The following is a 20,799-nucleotide window of genomic DNA, read 5'->3' as shown; positions in this document are numbered from 1 at the left end:
AACTCAATTTGAGCAGTAACTCCTCTTAAACGTAATACATTCGTAATTTCAGTAATGAGAAAAAATGAGACTAGGGCTCTTCCTGACAATTCTGGGTGAAAATGCTCTACCCAGCTATGAATAGCATTGTAGCCTGAGTACTATAACCTTGTCTCATTCACAGGCTCTGCACAAACCCCATATATCTTAGCCTCAGTAGCACACAGGAAATCTTGGTCTGCTTGAAGAAGTAAGACAGTTTTAATAAATCACAGTCTTATAATAATAAACACAGGAAATCTCTGGAAAATTGAACATCTAGTTTTCTCCCTCCACCCAATACCCTGTTTTGGCTACACTACTAAAATGATCTGACACCACACTTAAAAAACTTCTTAAGTCCAGAAGTCTTAAAACTAATTTGGTCTGGTGTATAATTTCCTGTTCTTCTTTATTCAACATTACCTTTGTGTTCTAAGGACTTTTGTACTGCCCGGTATTGGATAGCATGCACGTTTCCAAGAGTGACCAAATCAAGTAACATATGACCTCTACTCTTATGCAAATGCAGGCAGGACATTTTAATCATAATCCATTAAGGTCTACAAATATTCATTTTTAAATTATAAAATAAACCTAATCTACCCAATGGATGTGTGGGTTATAGACCGGAAGACCAATGTTTCAGACAGAGAAACCAGTCATTTTATTCAATAACATTTCCCAGTTTCCTAAGATAAACAAAACAAATACACATTAGTTATTCTTTGTTCAGGTCAATGCCTTTGTGACCACCCTCCTGGTCTTCCCGTGTCAAAACAATCATGTTCCTAACATCACTCTGAAGTAGGGGCAAGAAGTCTCAAAGCGCCCAGTACATAATTTTCTTTCCATTCAACTGTGTTGCCTCTCATATATCATGCCTTTGTGTTTGATAATAACACTGTCAACATTGTTATTTTCCATGCATGGAAGAAGTCATTTTTAAAATACTGTATCTAATTGTACTCATTCTATACTGACTAAATGGAGTTTCCCTTCTCTACTTACACTTCTTTCTATAAGCTACCTCTGCCCACAGTGGATAGTCACACTGACAAGAAGAGGGTAAGCCTGGGTTGTTTGAGGGAGACTATCAGTAACGGCTATAATAAAATGGTCTTACTACTGTGACAAGCAATGCCATCAGTGTGAAAGTTGTATGATCAAATACAATGATTTGGCCATCATATGGATCCGGAGATCTCTATTTTGTCAACAGTACAGAACACAGAACTTTAAAAGGTTGGACAGAGTGACATATGGCAAATTGCTTAGTGTGTTCAGTTTATCAGGTTCTACCTTATTATAACTAATTTACCGATATTCATTTGATTTGAAAACCTCTAAGTTTTCATTGTTTTTAGTGATTTAATTCCCATTATCCATTTTAATTTTACAATTGCTTTATTGTGTCAATATTATGGTTATTGTTAGCAAATACACATTATTCAATTTCAGCTCAACGAAGAACTTGATGCGGTTTTTAATAGATGCAATAAAGGCAATGAATGGGCAAATGAATAAATGGAAAGGATCTAAGCCATAGATTAAAAAAACACTTTGCCAAATCACATCATAAATGAGTAAGAGTCAGGTCCCAGATTTTCTACCATACCATTAGAAAATGAATAGGTTATTATATCTAAACAGTAGATATAATAATATCACAAAAGCTCAGGAAACCTGCGACCTGAGGGCTTGGAGAAAAGTACAACTGTTTTGGGGTTACTAAGAAATGCATTTCTTACTACATACTGTAAGCTGAATTCAATACAAAATTCATCAGTCTTAACTGAGAGTGCCATAGAAAAGTAATGCTACAAAATTTATAAGACTTGGTTATAAAAGGCACACCATTTTTGCCTGTCTCTTGGAGCACTCACCTTTGCAATTCTAAACCACCATTTTAGATGTCTTAGGCTGCCATGATGTAAAGAAATCCAAACTAGCCTATACAGAGAGACTACAAAGAGCAGTTCTACGAACACACGGAGAAGGAGGTGTCCAGCCAGCTCCCAGCTGCCCCGGCCTCCCAGTCCCTGCTGGTGCAGCTCCGACCACCATCTGTGGAAAACCTCTAGCCAGAGGTGCCCAACTGAGCCATGTCAAAATTCTTGATAGAAACCATAAGCAAAAACAATGGTTGTTACTGTCTCAGGAGATGGAATTTGGGGATTATTTGTTATGCAGATAATCAAAAAGGACCAGCATTCATTTTACTAGCTTTTGGGGCATGGGGCAATTTCATATATGCGAATGAATACACATGTACACGCACACACAGAATATTTGCCACATGTTACACAATCAGTGGAACAACACTGGACATACTGAAGCAATCTGAAGAGGCTGTGCTTTATGCCATTAAATGCTGGGGAAAAAGGAGGTAGAAAATATTATACGCTTGTTTTTTATTTTCTTGAAGAGCTAATGTAATTTTTCTATGTGGATATAGCTTTCATAGCACAATTTTATCCCTATCTACTTTGAATAACTATCAGAGCTCATTTACTAAAGAACTTTGTGTCTATTTTTCTCTGAGATTAAATATTGAATATTGAGCAAATTTTTTTGACATGTAAGAAATTCAACATGCTCAAGTTGGAGGGGAAAAAACACTACTACAGTTAGAAACTATTGCTAAAAAAAAATAGACGCTTAAACTTCTTTTGGGGCACTTGAGTGGCACAGTAGGTTAGGTGGGGGACTCTTGATTTCAGCTGGGGTTGGGGTCTCAGGGTTGTGGGAATGAGCCCTGTGAGAGGCTTCGGGCTAAGGGCGGAGCCTGCTTAGGATTCTCTCTCTTTCTGTAACTCCCTCACCCCCATATGTGTGTCCACACTCTCTTTCTCTCTCAAAACAAAAATGAAAAGCTTCTTTAATATAAGCCTATTTTATAAGGAAGCAGCACCAGTGTGCGCACCTGGACTGGCAATTCAGGAGATAATAAAAAGGAAATGGAGACCTCACCAATGACTAGTCTGGCGCTCTGAACTGGTTGGTACCTAATGCTGACTGAGATAATTACACAGACACATCTCTGCTATAGAAAAGGTATGTGGAAGACCTAAAGCCATGGAGTAGGACAGTAATTAAATGGAAGACAATCTTAGTGTGTAGCAGAATAGTGTCCCAAACAGAGAATTGAGCACACTAAGGCAACATCTGGTGAAGAGAATCAGGGCTAAATTCTACTCCTCCTTCAGCTCCTCCCTGAACTAGCTGGGTAAAAGGACTCCTGTAGTCATGAAATGGGCTGTGGTCTTGGTAAATCTCTTCTGCATCCTCTTTGGGGAGATGGCAGGGGCCAACTCATCTGCGGTGTAATGAATGAGACTTGCACTGGAACACTTCCCAGATGATGATTACCCTGTCAGTTAACTGTGCCTCATAAGCAGAATAATGTGGGGGCTGTGTATGCACATGCTCTCTCAACATTCCTCTCTCTCTCTCTCACACACACACACACTTACACACATGCACACACTAACACACTCAACATCTATGCTAAATCACCCCTTTCCTTGCTTCTTCTCCACACACCCATCCTTTCAACAAGAGCAGAGCCAGAAAGAGAAGCAGGGGGATACTCAAAAGCAGAAGCTACCACCTCCCACATCTCATCAATGTAAATCTGAATCTGAAACTTCAATCCAGTAACTGTTTTCACTACTAATAAAGAATTCTATCACACAAAAGGAGGGCAGGGAAAAGTTCACCCATTCCTTGCTCACATTGTTCTTTGGCCATATTTTTAATTGTTCAATGATTTGTAAGTAATTGTTAGTCTTTTAAGTGTATTTCTTTCTACTTTTACAGAGAAAATCTATTTCTACATCACGACTTAAAAATTAAGAGGGAGCATTTGCTGAGATTTTGCATATGACCTATGTAACAGTGTTATATGCATGTTATCTTTTTCTTTTTAAGATTTCATTTGAGAGCAAGAATCAGCGGCGGGGGGGTGGGAGCATGAGCAGGGGGAGGGGCAGAGGGAGAGAGAGAGAAGCAGAGACTCCCCTGTAAGCAGGGAGCCTGACATGGGGCTCAATCCCAGAACCCTGGGATCATGACCTGAGCCAAAGGCAGACACTTAACCCACTGAGCCACCCAGGCACCCCTGTAGTCTTACTTTTCTGTAAATAATGTTCACTTTAATCACTCATGTGAATGAAAGTATTTAAAACCAAGTTGCTAAATACTACGAATGTAAAAGCCTTGTTCACTTTTGGAAATTATTGTATTTATAATGATTTAAATAGCTTACTCCTCAGGGTGCCTGGGTGGCTCAGATGGTTAAGTGCCTGCCTTTGGCTCAGGTCATGATCTCTAGGTCCTCGGATCGAGCCCCACGTCGGGCTCCCTGCTCAGCAGGGAATCTGCTTCTCCCTCTTCCTCTGCTTCTCCCCACTGCTCCTGCTCTATCTCTGTCTCAAATGAATAAATAAAAAAATTCTTAAAAAAATAGCTTACTCCTCAAAAACTAATGATGTAATGTATGGTGATTAACTAACTAACTAACTAACTAACTAAATAGCTTACGACTAAGAGCCACATTCCAAAATAGCAGTAAGCCTATCTTTTTTTATAAACATGTTTTCTTTCTGCTGTTATTGTTCATTCCATAGAAAGTAAGGGGCTATCTGGATTCATTTCAAATGTTCTTATATGTCACACTTAGGAAAACCTTTTTTCCAGATAAGTTGTAAAGAACATTTTTTTTTTTTTAATGGCAGGTATTTTATCATCTCTGGCCATTTCGATTATAGGTGTGGGATCCTGTTTTATATGGCACCCTGCTACTGTGGAACTTTTCTTCTAGCTGCTTTAGAAAGCTGCTGCCAAACAAAACAGTGGGAGGCAAATGTAAAAATGCTTTAAAATGCTAAAAAAGGAATAAGCGAACAAGCAGCAATCTAAACATAAACTAAAGGACTATTCCCATGACCTACGTTTAAGGGAAAGAAATAGAAGAAAATGCAGAGAACTCATGGAAGACCGATTTAGAGACACATTTGTTGTCTCTAGAAGTGGAAATTACTTCAGACAATTACACGTAAGCTGTAGGACTAAAATTGTTCTGTCACATCTCAGACCTTGCTTTAAGTTAGAGGAGTCTGATGTCATAACATTTTCTTCAAAAATGAGTGATTAGGATATAAAATTTCAAAAGAAAAATTAACATTATGAATTAGTTCTGCTAATTTAATGTTTTTTGTTGTTGTTGTTGTTAGCATAAAGACAACGAAATCAGCAGAATTACATGATGAGATGACCTCCAACCACAACAATAAAACCTGCTCTGCTCAGGCAAGCTCAGTGAAATCTAAAACCCAAACACAACTATGGAAAAATCAGGGCGCCTGGGTGGCTCAGTTGGTTAAGTAACTGCCTTCAGCTCAGGTCACGATCCAGGAGTCCCTGGATTGAGTCCCGCACCAGGCTCCCTGCTCGGCAGAGAGTCTGCTTCTCCCTCTGACCCTCCCCCGTCTCATGTGCTCTCTCTCTCTCCCCCCCTCATTCTGTCTCAAATAAATTAAAAATAAAAAAAGCTATGGAAAAATCAAACTGCAAAAATGGGATATTCTCAATATTGCCCTTTGAAAAGCCCTTGATATATTATGTAGTAAGTGACTGGTATAACTTTGGAAGAATCAATCTGCTATCTTTGATTTAGGCACACTGCCTAAATCACACTCTCCCCCCCTTTTTCTAACAGATTTGTGATTTTCAGTTCTAAGATTTAATTATTTGACAGAGAGAGAGGGAGAGTGCTAGTGTGTGCGCAAGCAGGGGGAGCGGGAGAGGGAGAGAGCTTGGTCCCAAGACCCCGGGATGATGATCTGAGCCAAAGGCAGATGTTTAACTGAGTCACCCAGGTGCCCCCGGATTTGTGATTTATTTAAAACACTTTTTTTTTTTTTGGTTTGGAATGCCTGTAACCACATGAAAATTAAAAATGAAATATGTAACGTATCTTTAGTATTTGAAGGACGAGTATCTTCGATTATTCAAATTGGGCCTACCTGATCCAATATTTAAACTAAATACACTTTAATCTTTAAGAAAAAGGTTTTTTATCAAAAAGAAGGAAGGTAACTTGTGTGAAGTCCAGTCAGTCCATCTGCTAGTCAGGCATTCCCTCAGGTAACACTACTGAGCACTGGTCACCAACCAGGTGCTCTGGACTCTGGGCATTCACATGCAGGGATCCATTCATGGGCCTTATTGCCCTGAACACTCTCATGCTCTAGGCAGCACTGCTGGGACTTCCCAGGCTCAAACAAAGTCAGGGACTCAAGCTCAGAGCAGAATGTAGACAGAAACAGAGTACCAGAAATACTTCCTCCTCACCACAGCTGTCCCCAAGAGCTACAAGGGGAATTCCATCATTTATTCAATAACACTTTGAGCCTAGGAAGCGTTCATTAAATCTCAATTGTTTAAGTCCTGAATTCACCTCCAGACCAAGCCCAGAAAAAATCATCTTATTTTATGGTCCCATCACATATCTACTTAATGTGAGATCAGAAAGCATTTTCCTATTACTGCATACAGAGGGACTGCCTTCCCTTTTGCTTTGACCATCTGATCTTTGAACTAGCTAAACAAGATGTATGGCCCTCCAGTTAGGGTTCTAGCCTCTTCTTTCTAAATGTCACCGGATGTGTCTTAGATTAGTTTCAAGAATAATCTCTCGAAGATTTCCCAATGTTGTGTAATAATAGATTATGACAATGGGCATCATTTTAGTAAAGAAGAATATTTTGTAGGCAGCTTTATAAAACCATGGGAAAATAATGTCTTGAAGAGGACCCAGTAAAATATATTATCTGAAATACAAGTTTGATTGATCATCAGTTAATATGACCAAGACCTCTCCAGCTTCCTGACATTACCCTCAAGTTATACCTGCCTTTCCAGTTTCTCTCCAACAATAATCAAATCTGTGAAATGAGCACTAACTGAATCAAACAAAGGCAATTTCATGAACACTTAAACATGGTAAAAGGGTGTCACATTCTTTTAAAATTAATGACAGCTCGTAAAATCACAATGGCTAATCATTTTACAAAATGGCAATGTCAAGGAAGTATGTCTAGTCTCATAAAGCTATCTGTGCCTTCTTAAGGAAAAGATCTGTAGCCTTCATTACACAGGACCAAAGACATGAACAAAAGAGTCAGCTGTCCGTACCAAAAAGTTGAAAGTATGATTGTTTCAGGCTGATTGCTTCATTGTTCATTTCACAATTACTTATTAAGCACCTACTTACTAGGCACTAAGCAAGGGGGTACAGTGATGAACAAGACCAACACGGTCACTCCTTCCATAACTCTTATAGTCTAGGAAACAGGTAATTTTAAAAATGTTTACCAAAAAATATATGATTATAAACAGTGACAACTGGGATGAAGGAAAGTTACATTTTTGTTTCGGGAAAAATAAAAGTAACCCTGATATTTGAAAACTGCCCCTGTGAAAAGTGGTGTATTACTGTTAATTCTATTGCAGCTTCCGTTGCTTCCTAGGTCTTGCAATTAAAAGGCTTCACTGTTTTAAGCCTTTTTACATCATCCTATTGTAACTGCAGAGCAATGTAGAAATTGAGATCTACATAAGCAAGGACACATAAGGTGCTATATAGATACAGAGGCAGGACTTGTAATTAGGGAACAAGAAGCAGTTTGGTTTGGCACAACCTTCAGCAAAATGAAGTAGAGAAATAGAGTTAAGGCTGGAAATGAAAGAAGGGGCTAAGGTACAGAGGACCTGGAATACCAGACTAGTTTCCAGACTCTTTTAATGGGGAGAAGGCAATCTCTGAAGAACTTAGAGGGGCACCTGGGTGGCTCAGTCAGCTAAGTGTCTGACTTTGGCTCAGGACATGATCTCAAGGTCCTGGGATTGAGACCCATATCGGGCTCTCCGTGCTCAGCAAGGAATCTGCTTCTCCCTTTACCTTTGCCCCTCCTCCCACTTGCCCGTGCTCTCTCCCTCTCTCTCGAATAAATCAAACCTTTAAAAAACATAAAGAACTTAGAAGGCTGTTATTTCTGGGAGATTTTAGAAGAAATAGGCAAAATTTAAAAAGAAAGGAGAAATAGTGCTTATGAATATCATTTAAGTGACTACCACAATAATTGGCTAATAAGGGTGTGGATTACTAATGTTACCAATAGGACTGAAAAGAAGATACATATATAGGCTATGCTGAGGAAAAATAATTTTTGTGTCAGTAACTGACTAGATATGGAAGAGAGATCTTTGAGTACTGAAGTCCAGGACTCCAAAGAGAACTGATGAGCTATTTACATAAAGCGGGGTGGTCAGAAAGGAGTGTGATTTTGACCCACCTGAGCTTGAGGTACACTGGTGGTACATCTAGCTGAAGCTTATCAGAGAAGGCAGGACAGAAGTACAGATGTGTCAGCCTTTTAAGGTGACTGTTGACGTTGGAAGAATAGGCAAAGAAGAGAGCACAGAGAAAATGACTGAAGGCAGAATGTTATGGGAACCTTAAACTTGTAATGAAATGATGACAGAAAAAAAGAGCAAATGGCAGTGTAAATGAAGGAGGATCACTGAGAATAACAGCACCAAAGGAATGGGATGAGAAAACAATCAATGAAGTGCTTGGGAGAGATAGAAGGATGCAAGGAATGAGAACATGGATTAGATAGCGAAGGAAAAGGGACGTAATGGTTACTAATCACGTTTCAAAGACCAGAGCCAAGTCTCAGAAGTGATGATTGCTGCCACCTGCCTGTCAACTCTAGGTAAAGCTCTATCCTCTTTTAAGAGAAGATTCTAGGGGCACCTGGGTGGCGCAGTCGGTTAAGCATCCCACTCTTGGTTTTGGCTCAGGTCATGATCTCAGGGTCTTGAGATCAAGCCCCGAGTCTGGCTCCATACTCAGCGTGGAGTCTGCTCTCCCTCTGCCGCTGCCCCTCCCACTCATGCTCTCTCTTTCTCCCTCTCTCTAAAATAAATAAATCTTTTAAAAAAGAGAAGATTCTAGACAACTCCCTTTGCCTTGTGTATGATAGGCAGATAAATTTCTCTAGCAAATCTAAGTGCTAAAAAAAAAAAAAAAAAAAGGCAAAGAGTAGGAGTCAGTTGACTGAGAAACCGACTCTTGATTTTGGCTCAGATCATGATCTCAGGGTCATGAGATCAAGCCCTGTGTTGGCCCCATGCTGAGCGTGGAGCCTGCTTAAGATTCTCTCTCCCTCAGCCCCTCCCCTGCTCCCTCTCCATTCTGACGGAGAAAAAAACTAAAGCACCTGAAAATATTCAGATTATTCACAAGGTCAGTAAAATAGTAAGTGGATGGCAGGCTCCTAAATTGCTATTTAAGTGCCTTATCTGCTCATTATATTGGAACATACAGTCAGGTAGGCTTAGGATAGAGTTCCAAATAATTTTTTAGAAGATGTTTCATGACAGGGGTTTTTCTTTAATCATGTCTCAGTGCATGGGCTAACATTTTGTAAAAATATAGCAAATTAGTAATTATGTCATGTTAATATCACAATTTATATCACACATATTTGCTAAATCTTGGAAAAGTTGAATTAAAGATTCAGTTAAGGAATTATGGATTTACATACCTGTGGTACCCATCTGGAGGACACAAAGCTGGTCACTTCTATTACAGACAAGCCAGTTTGGGAAAGTTGATTGATAAATTCAATTTTTATATCTGTAGGAACTATAACCTATGAAAGCATTAAAAATTATTTTAGAAGTAATTTGTATAGAGTCTATTGAAGTATAAATAGAAAATTACTTCCTAACAAAAGCAAATTGTATTTAAGATGCATAAATTCAATAGCAATTGAGAACAAACATAATCATGTAATCTATAAAACCCATACAAGTCTTCAGAATCTTAATAAATACTTTGATTTAGCATTTGAAGTAAACTGTGTAAAACTAATATCAAACTACCTTTTCATTCTGCAATCCATCCCTAGGTCCAACTTCCACTATTTTAACATACTCAGGGAATCCAGATAACTGGGATGTTTCCTGAAATGGAAAATACAAGGCAAGAAAGACAGGTTAACTGTTAGAACATCAAACTTGCTGTTTTGAAAAGTCAAACAATTACACTTTGTTAAATAAAGTTCTCACCCCAGAAAGCTAAAATGGTAAGAAATCGATACAATGCTACAATCCAAATATCAAGTTTATATCATTGGCAACATGAAGTCATTTTTTCCTTTTAGCTCAATGACATTCAGTCTAATTGTGATTACAATTGAAAAGATTAAGTTTTAAAGTATAACTGTGGGGAAGGTAACATACTCAGGATCTAAAAAGCAAACTTGTTGAGTAACTGCACATTGTTAGAATTAGTTTAAAATTTGTATCTTTTGGGGCACCTGGGTGGCTCAGTCAGTTAGGCGTCCGACTATTGGTTTCAGTTCAGGTCATGATCTCAGGGTCATGAGATCGAGCCCCGTGTCCGGCTCCATGCTCAGCACAGAATCTTAGGAATCTCTCTCCCTCTGCCCCTCCCACTTGTGCTCACTCACTCTCTTCCTCAAGCTCTCTAAAATAAATCTTAATAAAAATAAAATTGTATCTTTGTATTAACAGACTTCTACTGAGCACAGTCATAAAGACGCCACACTCCATACCTTGAATTTGAGGAATGTGGTTTTTGGCTTTCTGGCATGTGCCCAGAATGCTGAGGCAGGAGAAAAAGGTATGCTGTTTATTTTCTGTGTCACACAGCACAACCAGCACCTATACACAGCTTCCAGAAGGACAGAGCCCCCCCACTGGGACCTAAACCCTCAATATTCCACTGGGAACACCTAGCTGTAAGCCCAGTGTAATACTCTGTTCTATCTTTTGCCCAAATCTGGAATAGCAGATCTGGTTCAGGTCTGGACTCTGGAACCTCTGGTCCTAAACCAAGTACTATGGACACATCATATTCAGAAAGACATTAGTTTAATGCAGGAAAAATAGGAATAGCCTTTCTAAACATCATATTGCAGTTAAAATTAGAATGATCTCCTCGTATCTCTGAGCCATGTTACGTGGGGGTAACTACCATCAATTTCTTCAATGGATAGCTGATAGAATCAATCAAAATCAGCAGGACCTGTACTTCAGAGTGGTTTTCATCTTGCCTTTCAACAGGAATCATGAATGTGGGCTAACCAATGTATATTGTCCCTCTCTTTCCCTGTGGCAATCATCAACATGCACTGGTGAAGTGGTTGGTTTGGATGCAGAACCCAGTCTGTTTCTAGGACACAGAAAAATGTCCCCTGGCCCCTTTAGGGTCCATAGCCAATATGTCATCTTATTGGCTTTCTGTGCCAACTCACTCAAGAAAAGAACCCAGATGATCCCATCTACAAAAGCTTCACATTGCCAGGAAACTGGGCAATGCAATAAGCAAAAATTAACCACAAAGGAAAAGAATTCTCATTTCTACACCTTCTGAGCATTGGAATCCATGCAGCTGGAAAGGTGTAGGGCTGAGAGAGGAAGCATGGGGTTATGGAGCTCTTCGGCTTTAAGCTCAGTCTGGGATGGCAAGCAAGAAACCATGTCAAAGTTCAGTGGTCATAATTGCAAGCAGGCACTGAATGACAGATGGCAGGGGAAGGTGGAGTAACTAAGAGTTCACTCTTCTTTGCTGTCACCTCTAGCCCTAAGACTGCAGAAACGAAAAACAAAACTGGTCAATCTTAAACTTATCACGGATTGTTTCATTATCGTGGACTGTTTCCTGAAACTGCACTTGCAACAGCAATTAGCTTGGAGCATACATGGCTAAAGAGCACATCTTTATTAAACAGAAATGTTTTAACCACGACAAGGGACATAGTGTTTTTTTAAGGTATAACAATACGCCGAATGCAACTGAAGAACTCAAAACCCTCTTTTGCAGCATTGCTGTAGCTAGCAGAAGTAACAATCTGAAAAAACCAAAAGGCTGAACCCCTACCCAATACAGCCATTTCAGTCCAAGTGTTAGGTAGAAGCTAGAAACGAGCACTGGAGGGAACGCCATGAGGCAGAGTCCCAAGTCCTTGAAGGGGAATGATAGAGACATGAACTGGAGACAGGGATGGTAACAAATAAGCTACATATTAAAAGCCCGGGAGCACCACATCCTGATCTTGTGGTTTCTGAGACTTCAGGCTGACAGACCAAAGAGGTGCAGAACATGCCCTCTCCTCTTCCACCTCTGCCCCAGGGTAATCTCTACACACATTATATTGCATTTGCAATGCAGGTACAGCCCTCTGGGATGGAGAAAGGCTGGCATGATGGTTCATAAGTATGAACCTTGTAGGATCCAAAATTTCCCCTTCCCAACCTGTGGGAGGAGTTCCGCAAATGACGGGAGGCAGCCTCCATTAGAGACCAACCCAATGCACTTCACAGCTCCTCCCAGATCAGAGAGACCCAATAATATCCAATCCATAAACAACCTAGGGGCTGCTTCCACCTCATGGAACACGCCCAGTCTCCCACCTTGAGAGTACACCTCCGCTTTCATAAACTACTTTGTGCTTGCTACTTTCCTTCTGGTGGTCTTTATTCCAGCACTGATCCCCTCGTAAATCTTCCCATGGGGAATCCAAGGACCGAGACCTTCATCACACAATGCAGACTCTCTCTCATCCATAACAAAAGCAGTATATGTGCTCAGTTGATCTTATTTCAGATTTCTTCATGAATATAATGCTGTTCTTTCGTCTTTCTAGGCATGAGTGTATTCCCTCTACCAGTGTATCTGAGAAATTAGAAGAAAGTTAAAATGTGTTCAGTAAGCTCAAAGAGTTAACAAGTCCCCCCTTGTTAATAGCAAATAAAATCAATCAATTAACACGTACTTGAGTATGTATGATGTGAGAGCCCTCTCTTGATGATCTCCAGGCTTTTTCTAGGCATTACTAGGTCTGTACTGATTTGTCTAAGGAGCATAGCTTTACATCAACAGTGCCTCCTGAAAAACTCACCTACATGCTGTACAAGTACATAGAAGTCAGTGACTCAAAACCGATCTCATTACTTTCCCCACCTCATGCCTCTCCTCAGATACTTCTCCACCACATGCTATGCTTTACCTTCTCTCTTACTATTTATATCTAAGTGGTCCATTTATTACTGGTTTGAGTTTGGCATACACCCAGCACCGAGCACAATGCCTAACACTTAGACTGTGTTCAATAATTACCTGTTGATTTTATTAGTGAGTCTCTTCTGTCACTGGCTTCATTAAAATTGTCATTTTTTTTTTTCTCAGCCAGTCTGTTGCTATATCTTCCCTAAGTAGTTTTGCTAATCTTGTTTTTCCAGCCTTAAAATCTTTCAACATCCAGCAGTCACCTTCAGAGAGATCTATCAGCCTGAGGTGAAATGATTCACGACAAGCCTCTCATCTTCTACCACACTCTCCTTCATGCATTCTCTGATTTTAGCCATGCCGAAATTGTGCCTTCCATACTTTCATGTCTGTACACATGAAGTTTCTATTGGTTGGAAATACCTTTTGTCTGTGGGAAAGACTTTCCACCAAACCCATTTCTCTTCTTCATGGACAAAGGACTGGCCTGCATTTCTCCCCTAAGACTTATTTCCGAACAAATTCCCATCAACCTTCCCCTGCAGCCAGCTTGATGCAGATGAGTATGACAAACTTGAATGTGACAAAAACAAAAACAAATAAACAAAAAAATGAAGGAGCCTACATCGCTGAATCACTGCTTGAATAAGAAGTCCATATCAATAATAAGCAATTATTTTATGCTTTATATGGAAAAAATAAGTGTCAGCTCTCTTAGACCATTTAGATTAGAGGTGTATCTTCATAATTAGTACTTGTGAAGAATGGGGAAGAGTCTGAAATTTTAGCCTACCTGTAAGCTAACCAGTGTGCCTGCCAAGGATGCTGCACAAGACTCCTAGGTGAGAGAAACAAAGCTTATAACAGCAATAGCAGTAGCTAGAGGATCAGGATTTGTGCTGGGTCTCCAAGCCCACACTCCCACAGGGAGAAGTAAAAACAACAAGGTGACACTTGCACAAGCAATGGGTTGCATTACAAGAAAGGAATCCCAAGCACAGTGAACCCGAACCTTTGGTAATGGGTGGTAAGCATGTCTTTTCATGGCTATAGAGGTAAATACCATGTTTACTACACTTGACTATGAGCATGCCTACGTTTTACTTTAGAGGAAGATGGTATCTCTATCTTCTAAGATTTTAAACACCCTTAGCTTTTGCTCCAGAAGGAGACACTCTATCATTTAAAGCTCTTCCCAATATAAAAATTCTTGAAAAAATAGTTTGGAACCAAGACACTTGTAACTCTGCTTATAGACATACAGAAATTCAAGACACACCTGGAGAATTATTTCCCAATACTATCCACTCTTCATTTTTATACCATCTTGATTTATGTCAAATTTTCACAATTAGTAGGCTACCGTGTTGGCTCCTCCAATTATGAACAAAGGCTGGGCTCAAATCTGTTCAGCTGATCTCATAAGATATTAAGAATACTCTTGGGGCGCCTGGGTGGCTCAGTCTTTAAGCGTCTGCCTTCGGCTCTGGTCATGATCCCAGGGTCCTGGGATCAAGCCCCGCATTGGGCTCCCTGTTCAGCGGGAAGCCTGATTCTCCCTCTCCCACTCCCCCTGCTTGTGTTCCCTCTCTGTGTCTCTGTCAAATAAATAAATAAAATCTTAAAAAAAAAAATACTCTTAACAGAACTACAAGTAGTAGGATAAAGCCAACCAACAGGGTTGACTTCAGCCCTCCTCTGGGCCCAATCAGCTGAATAAATCCTATGCAGTAGAGGCCTCTGTATCAGAAACTAAGAGTTGTTCACTTGGTGCCCATCTTTTGATGGTGGACATGTTGCCAGGCTCACTACTAGGATGGATCCAGATAGCAAAGATGACCCTCCAGTGATGGAGGCTCAATCAGCAGCTTGATTCCATGTGGCCTCGGCAGAATATGGGCCTCAGGTGATTCAATCAGCACAATTCATAGCACCCAAACATGTGTCTTTGATTTGTCAGTCTGTAGATGTCCAAATGGCAGACAAGTAAGATAGGGCACTGACCACAACCCCAAAGTCAGCAAAAAAATGGTAAAAGACTTAGTTCTCCTGAGTGGGTGGAGTGATCACATCCATTTTTAGTTCTATGCAGCTACCACAGAGGTTTTACAACTGCAGCAGCCCTGTGGACATCATCAGGTCTTGGCTTAGCCACATCATCCAACCAGGCTAAGGCATTAGGAAAAGAAAACACTGTGAATAGAAGAGCACCACTGAACTAGTGTCTGCTTCAGGCGGTGGGGTGGGCAGGAGAGGGCAACTACCACTTTTTTTGTGTAAAGCTGAGACCGTGTTGGCGACAGGCTGACCACTTCCTCAAATATGCCATTTTGATTTGATTAGTGAGGCCTGTTGAGATCGTCCTACCTTGCTAGTCATTGGGTCCAAGCTCATCTCCCAAAATGGGAATAGGCCAGGGAGTCAGAAGGCCTCCATCCCTCATGTGTCCAGTTTCAACAAGAGCTCAATAGCAAGACAATACTTGATTTTCAAAAGATAACTGGTAGCTGTGTCAGGGCAGTGAGGGATCCAAAACCCTAACCAGCACCTCCAAGTGGATGCTGCCTGACTTTTTCATAAGTTTCAATTTGCAAAATCAGCAGTCATAGAGACATGCGGCTCTTTCTAATTGAGATGATCCCCTCTGGTACTTATGGGACCGAGAATTACAATCACATCACACATCAATTTTTACCAAACGTTCAGATGTGGAATTAACAACAGTACACTGTATTGGCCTCAACAGCCTCACCCAAAAGGTTACTTTGGTTCTCTTTTCCCATAGTGAACACTGCCCAGATCCCATCAGTTGAAACAAGACTCCTCATCCTCATGGGACTGAGAAGAATCGAGACTTTGATGCCTTTACAGGACAGTCATAAACGTTTGAATCCTCCCTTTCCCCAAAGTTCCCCAGCATACTCAGGTGGATGATCTCAATGCACTAATAATCATCTTTTTCCTTAAAGCAGATGAAGGAGGGAGGTTGGGAATGATCTGGGGGCACAGAGGGAGAGATAAGTTCCGAATCAGGAAGGCACATTTACTTTCAATTTTGGGTAGCACAGTAGCTCCTCACCAGCTCAGTCAAATGAACTTGCAATGTTTGGAAACCACACAAAGCCCTCATTACACATCAAAATCATCATTACTAACACCATAGATTTTAACGTGGGGAACCCCTGGACTCAGCATCCATAACTGTGTTTGTTTCCAGCAGGATAATGGGGTTTGTTCCCTCTGGCTGACATGGGCTTGACTTGCACATGATCCATCATCAAAATAACAGCTTTTAAGTCCTCATACAGTCACAATATATTGGCTAAGGGAGTTCTGCAAAGTGGCAAGGCTGACTATAAAATTTATCTAGAATTCTTTGGCTCCCTGCTCATTCTCCAATATTTTGCTTTTCAGCACTATATACACCATCTGAGTCAGTAGGGTCCCCCATACTAGTCAATGGCTGACTCATCTATGGCTCCTCACAGGAGCTTGTCTATCCTAGCCAAGTCTCCCCAAGAGGGCCAAAGTTTCCATATAGCAGCCAGGACTCCGAGACTTGGAGACCTGGTGCGGGACAGGCCAAGCTGTAAGAAGGTCCAGTTACTGCTATCCCTCTATTACAAGCATTACTTACCCCACCCCCTCAACTCCCAACTGAACTAATCAAAGTTCTTATGATTCACCTGGTTCCTTTTCATAACGTTGGCCAAATTTATTCCTTCTATACTCCTAGTAACTATTGATGGAAAGAGGGAAGAGAACTTTTAGCCCACATAGTGTTCATCTTAGTGCTAGTTGTTACAATGGATGGACCTGAGGCTGACCGCCAGATGGTCAAGGAAGTTCCCCTGCCCCTAGGAAAGTTAACATAACCATGGTACCACTTAGCCCTTGAACCTGCTTTCTGGAAACTAGACGGCCACCATCTTCCTAATTTCTCATCATTCACATGCAATAAAACAGAAGACCATATTTTGCTCAATTGACTACAAAATCTGGTATGTTTGTTACCAATTTCCATTGACTTCCCTCAAATCCCTTTACTCCATTGGAAAGGTCCTCATTCAGGCAGTCATGTCTTCTTCTATATCTCATCCTCATTAACAAAGTGTCACAACCTGTGAAGGACTAAGATTGTACCCTACATGCTAGATCATAAGCAACCCCGCCACAGGTTATGGGTGCTGGCAGAAGATATGCAACTCTTGAATCAGAGACAAAGGCTTTATTATTCACATTAATAGCAGCAGTCAGAGCATAGGAGCATCAACACTTCCTTACACTGGTTCGCCGAGCATGACAGGAGCTGTGCTTGGGAACCTCAGTATTTCACAACGGGCAGTTAGCATGCCTGCCCTTTGCTCTATTTCCCAAGGTTGTTTGCTAGACAAACACCTTAAAAAAGTATTTCAAAAGAAAGTTAATCAGTCCCGTGCTAATCAGTCATACAGAAATGCAAGAGATCCATAAAGAATTGCTGCTCAACATTCTTATTACCTCAATTAATACTCAGTTATTGTTCTCAACAAAAACTCTTATTCATTATCCAAGGTTCAGTTTGTCCTCACGACTCTTCTGACCTCCCCAAAGAGAATTCAGTAACTTCACTTCTATGATCCTATAGAGACTATCTTAAAAAGGTCTGTAATTACCACTTCGTCTATTTCCCATTTTTTATTATAAACCTTCACGGTCATCAGGGGTGCCTGGGTGACTCAGTCAATTAAGCATCCGACGCTTGATCTCAGAGTCATGAGTTCAAGCCCCATGTTGGGGTCCAAGCTGGGTGTAGAGCCCACTTAAAAACAAAACAAAAAATTCTTCAGAGTCCTCAGAATGGACACAAACACTTGAATGCTGTTTGTTAAATGAATGAATGGATGAATAAATGAGCTTACATCTAAAATGCATAAAAGGTTGACTCCTCATTTATCCAACACATATCGGAAACATTATTATAGTTATTGGATATATGGAAACGAACCAAACAAAAACTCCTGCCCGTAACAAGCTTATACTTTAGTGGCCACAGGGATCTGCATGCTACCTTCTGGGAGTGGGGGTGGTGAAGGGACAATTTTTTTTTTATAGTGAATATATGAGAGTTGATGAATGACTTATATGTTCCAAAGAATTGAGTTAAAAAAAAAAAAGTCTGCAGAAGTTGGCAACATAGTCTTTAAACAGGCCTATAGTCTGAATTTATTTTTATAGCATTAAAAGCTCTATGTTCCTGAGCTCAGTGTATCCTGTTGAATGTGGAGTAGTGGAGGATCCTAGTGAAAAACAAAAGCTGTATTATCCAGAACAAGGCTTTCAAAAACCCATGTTATATGGCTGACTGTATGCCCACATTTGGCATCAAATTTCTAATGGTTCACTTTCATAGAACAAAAACAAAAGCAATACTATCTTGCATTTACATGTTGCTGTATTATTCCAAAGCACTTTTCTATCTACATTTCATCTGTGAAGCTACTCTGTGAGATAGGCAGAACTGAAAGAGAGATTAAGTGACTTTCTAAGGTTACCCAACTAAGTTCCCTGGCTCCTTTTCTAGTTTTCTTTAGGATGAGATTAAATATACCACAAACTATTGAGCTTAAGGTTGAGAAATAATGAACCATTCTTTTATGCAGGATATAAATGGGCTCCTTTACTCACATTCTCAATCCTACGTAAGATTCAGTGGAAGGCATATTTTGATGGCGATTTCTCTGAAATCTTAATAGGGTGTGTGCATGTATTTATTTTTACATGTATACATAAAATACATATGGGTGGCTTCTATATATACAATCAACCCTCCCAATGGTGACAGAGGATTCCTTACTATTCACTGTACAAATACTGCTTTTTTCTCCCCTCTAAGAGAACACCACCATCCAGAGTAGAAATTTCCGGACATATTTTTATATGTTCCACTCACTTCATTACTTCCTGAAGAGTAATTTTATGTGTAAATAAAGTCCTTATAATATTGACATATCCTGTTTCACAGCTAGTATTCTTCCCATAGAGAACTGCTACACTAGCCAAATCAAATGTTCCCACTACACAGATGAGAAATCCGAATCCGGAAGTTGTAGGGTTTTCTTTTGAAATTAAATTGAACTTTAAGGACGCATTAGATGTCCACTTTTACAAAATAATCTAGTTTTTTCATCTCACCTGAAATATGCACATGGTGCATTTTGTGGTAACATTAAACCCTCCACATTCTCCTATTTGTTGCTTCTTAGATATTTCCCTTTTAACCTAACAGTCAGAAACACGTAAAGCATTATCATTGATTGAATAGATATCCACAGAAATGTTGGTCCTCTGGAGCAACCTAAAGACATTTTTCTCTCTGGTGCCTTTCCAGGATGAAGGGCTGAATCAACAAAGCTGATATTTGAAACCCTTCTTTCAGAATATCCTTGTTCCAAAGTTGACTCAAAGGTAATCTCTGGCAGTTTAAGAAGAATTTACTAGCAATAAGATAAAAATAAGTTCATAATGTACTATTAAGTCACCTCAAACTTTATGAACAATATATCTTAATTTACAAAATCTAAAGGTAAAAGAAGGTATCCACTTACCATTTAATAATTTTTGGCAGCCAAAAGGAAAAATGGAATATGTGCAGTACTTTGTTCCCAACCGCAGTCAATGTTAAACAGAGATTAAAAACAAGCTCTAAAAATGTGAACACTCTTCTGTATGTATGCATACTAATATTTGTTCTAGGCACTAAATGGAAAATTAATGCTGGGTGTCAGTGTAGATATGGAACATAATAAGAATTCCTTCTGGGAATATATAAATTTTATGAACACTTAAATAAGAGTAGTTACAAAAAAGGCAGAAGAATATTATGTAAGATTATCTGCCATAGACAGCCTATTGAAATATAGAATAATGGACAATATAAGAATTAAATTTATTAAAATTTTTAAAAAGAGGTGGGGTGCCTGGGTGGCTTAATCAGTTCGGTGTCTGCCTTCTGCTCAGCAGGGAGCCTGTTTCTCCCTCTGCTCTCCCAGCCTTTTCTCAGGGACTGCCCTCAACTCAAGAAAGACATTTTACCCACAGTTGGATCTCTTCTCTGTGATCATCCAACAAGTGGTTAATGCAGGAACTGCACAGCCCCTCTGCTGTAAGGCAGTGTATGTAACTCCTAAGGACCTTACCAGCCCCAGAGACATTGGAGGGACGGAGACCTACCCCTCCTACTCACTCCACTTATAGGTGGTACTAAGGTACTAAGTCAAAAGGTACTCATAGGTACTAAGTCAAAAGCACCAACCTTCCTCACACAAATCCTCCTCCAAGAACCTATTCTCCCTATCCCTCCATGGTCATTTTCCAGTCTCTGAATATATAAATTGAAATAGACATATTTGGTAGTTTTAATAGCTTCCACACTTTTGTTACTAGACCTGTAATATATGGACTATCACAGCAGGATGGGCAACTAGAACCTTCTGAGCTGTCTACTCCTCCCATCTCCTGCTCAGTCAAAATAACAAAATAGAAAAAATTTAAAAAAGAAAATAGAAAAGAAAAAAAAAATGAAAGAAGAATGGAAAAAGAAGACAGGCACACTGGGTGAACTGGGAGAAATGGCAGAGATTTTTGCCATCCCTATATATCTAAAGAACATAGGAAGAATATAGTGGTGATAG

General features: G+C 40.0%; 1 protein-coding gene across 3 annotated transcripts in view; it reads right to left on the bottom strand.

The window, feature by feature from the left end:
- HMGCLL1 (3-hydroxy-3-methylglutaryl-CoA lyase like 1) overlaps positions 1 to 20,799 on the bottom strand; it is a 182,765-nt gene that overhangs the window by 127,187 nt on the left and 34,779 nt on the right. For all 3 annotated transcript variants that reach the window (XM_088024344.1, XM_028097866.1, XM_028097867.1), the window contains exons 2-3: positions 9,976 to 10,056; positions 9,636 to 9,743 (exon numbers count right to left, since the gene is read on the bottom strand). In XM_088024344.1, the coding sequence (XP_087880470.1) occupies positions 9,636 to 9,743; positions 9,976 to 10,056 (189 nt within the window). The remainder of the gene's footprint in view (positions 1 to 9,635; positions 9,744 to 9,975; positions 10,057 to 20,799) is intronic.

This window comes from Eumetopias jubatus, unplaced genomic scaffold (genome assembly GCF_037043125.1).
Source record: "Eumetopias jubatus isolate StellerSeaLion01/CBP00866 unplaced genomic scaffold, mEumJub1_p1.0 scaffold_6, whole genome shotgun sequence".
NCBI lineage: Eukaryota > Metazoa > Chordata > Mammalia > Carnivora > Otariidae > Eumetopias > Eumetopias jubatus.
This window is presented reverse-complemented; position numbering and strand designations above follow the sequence as displayed.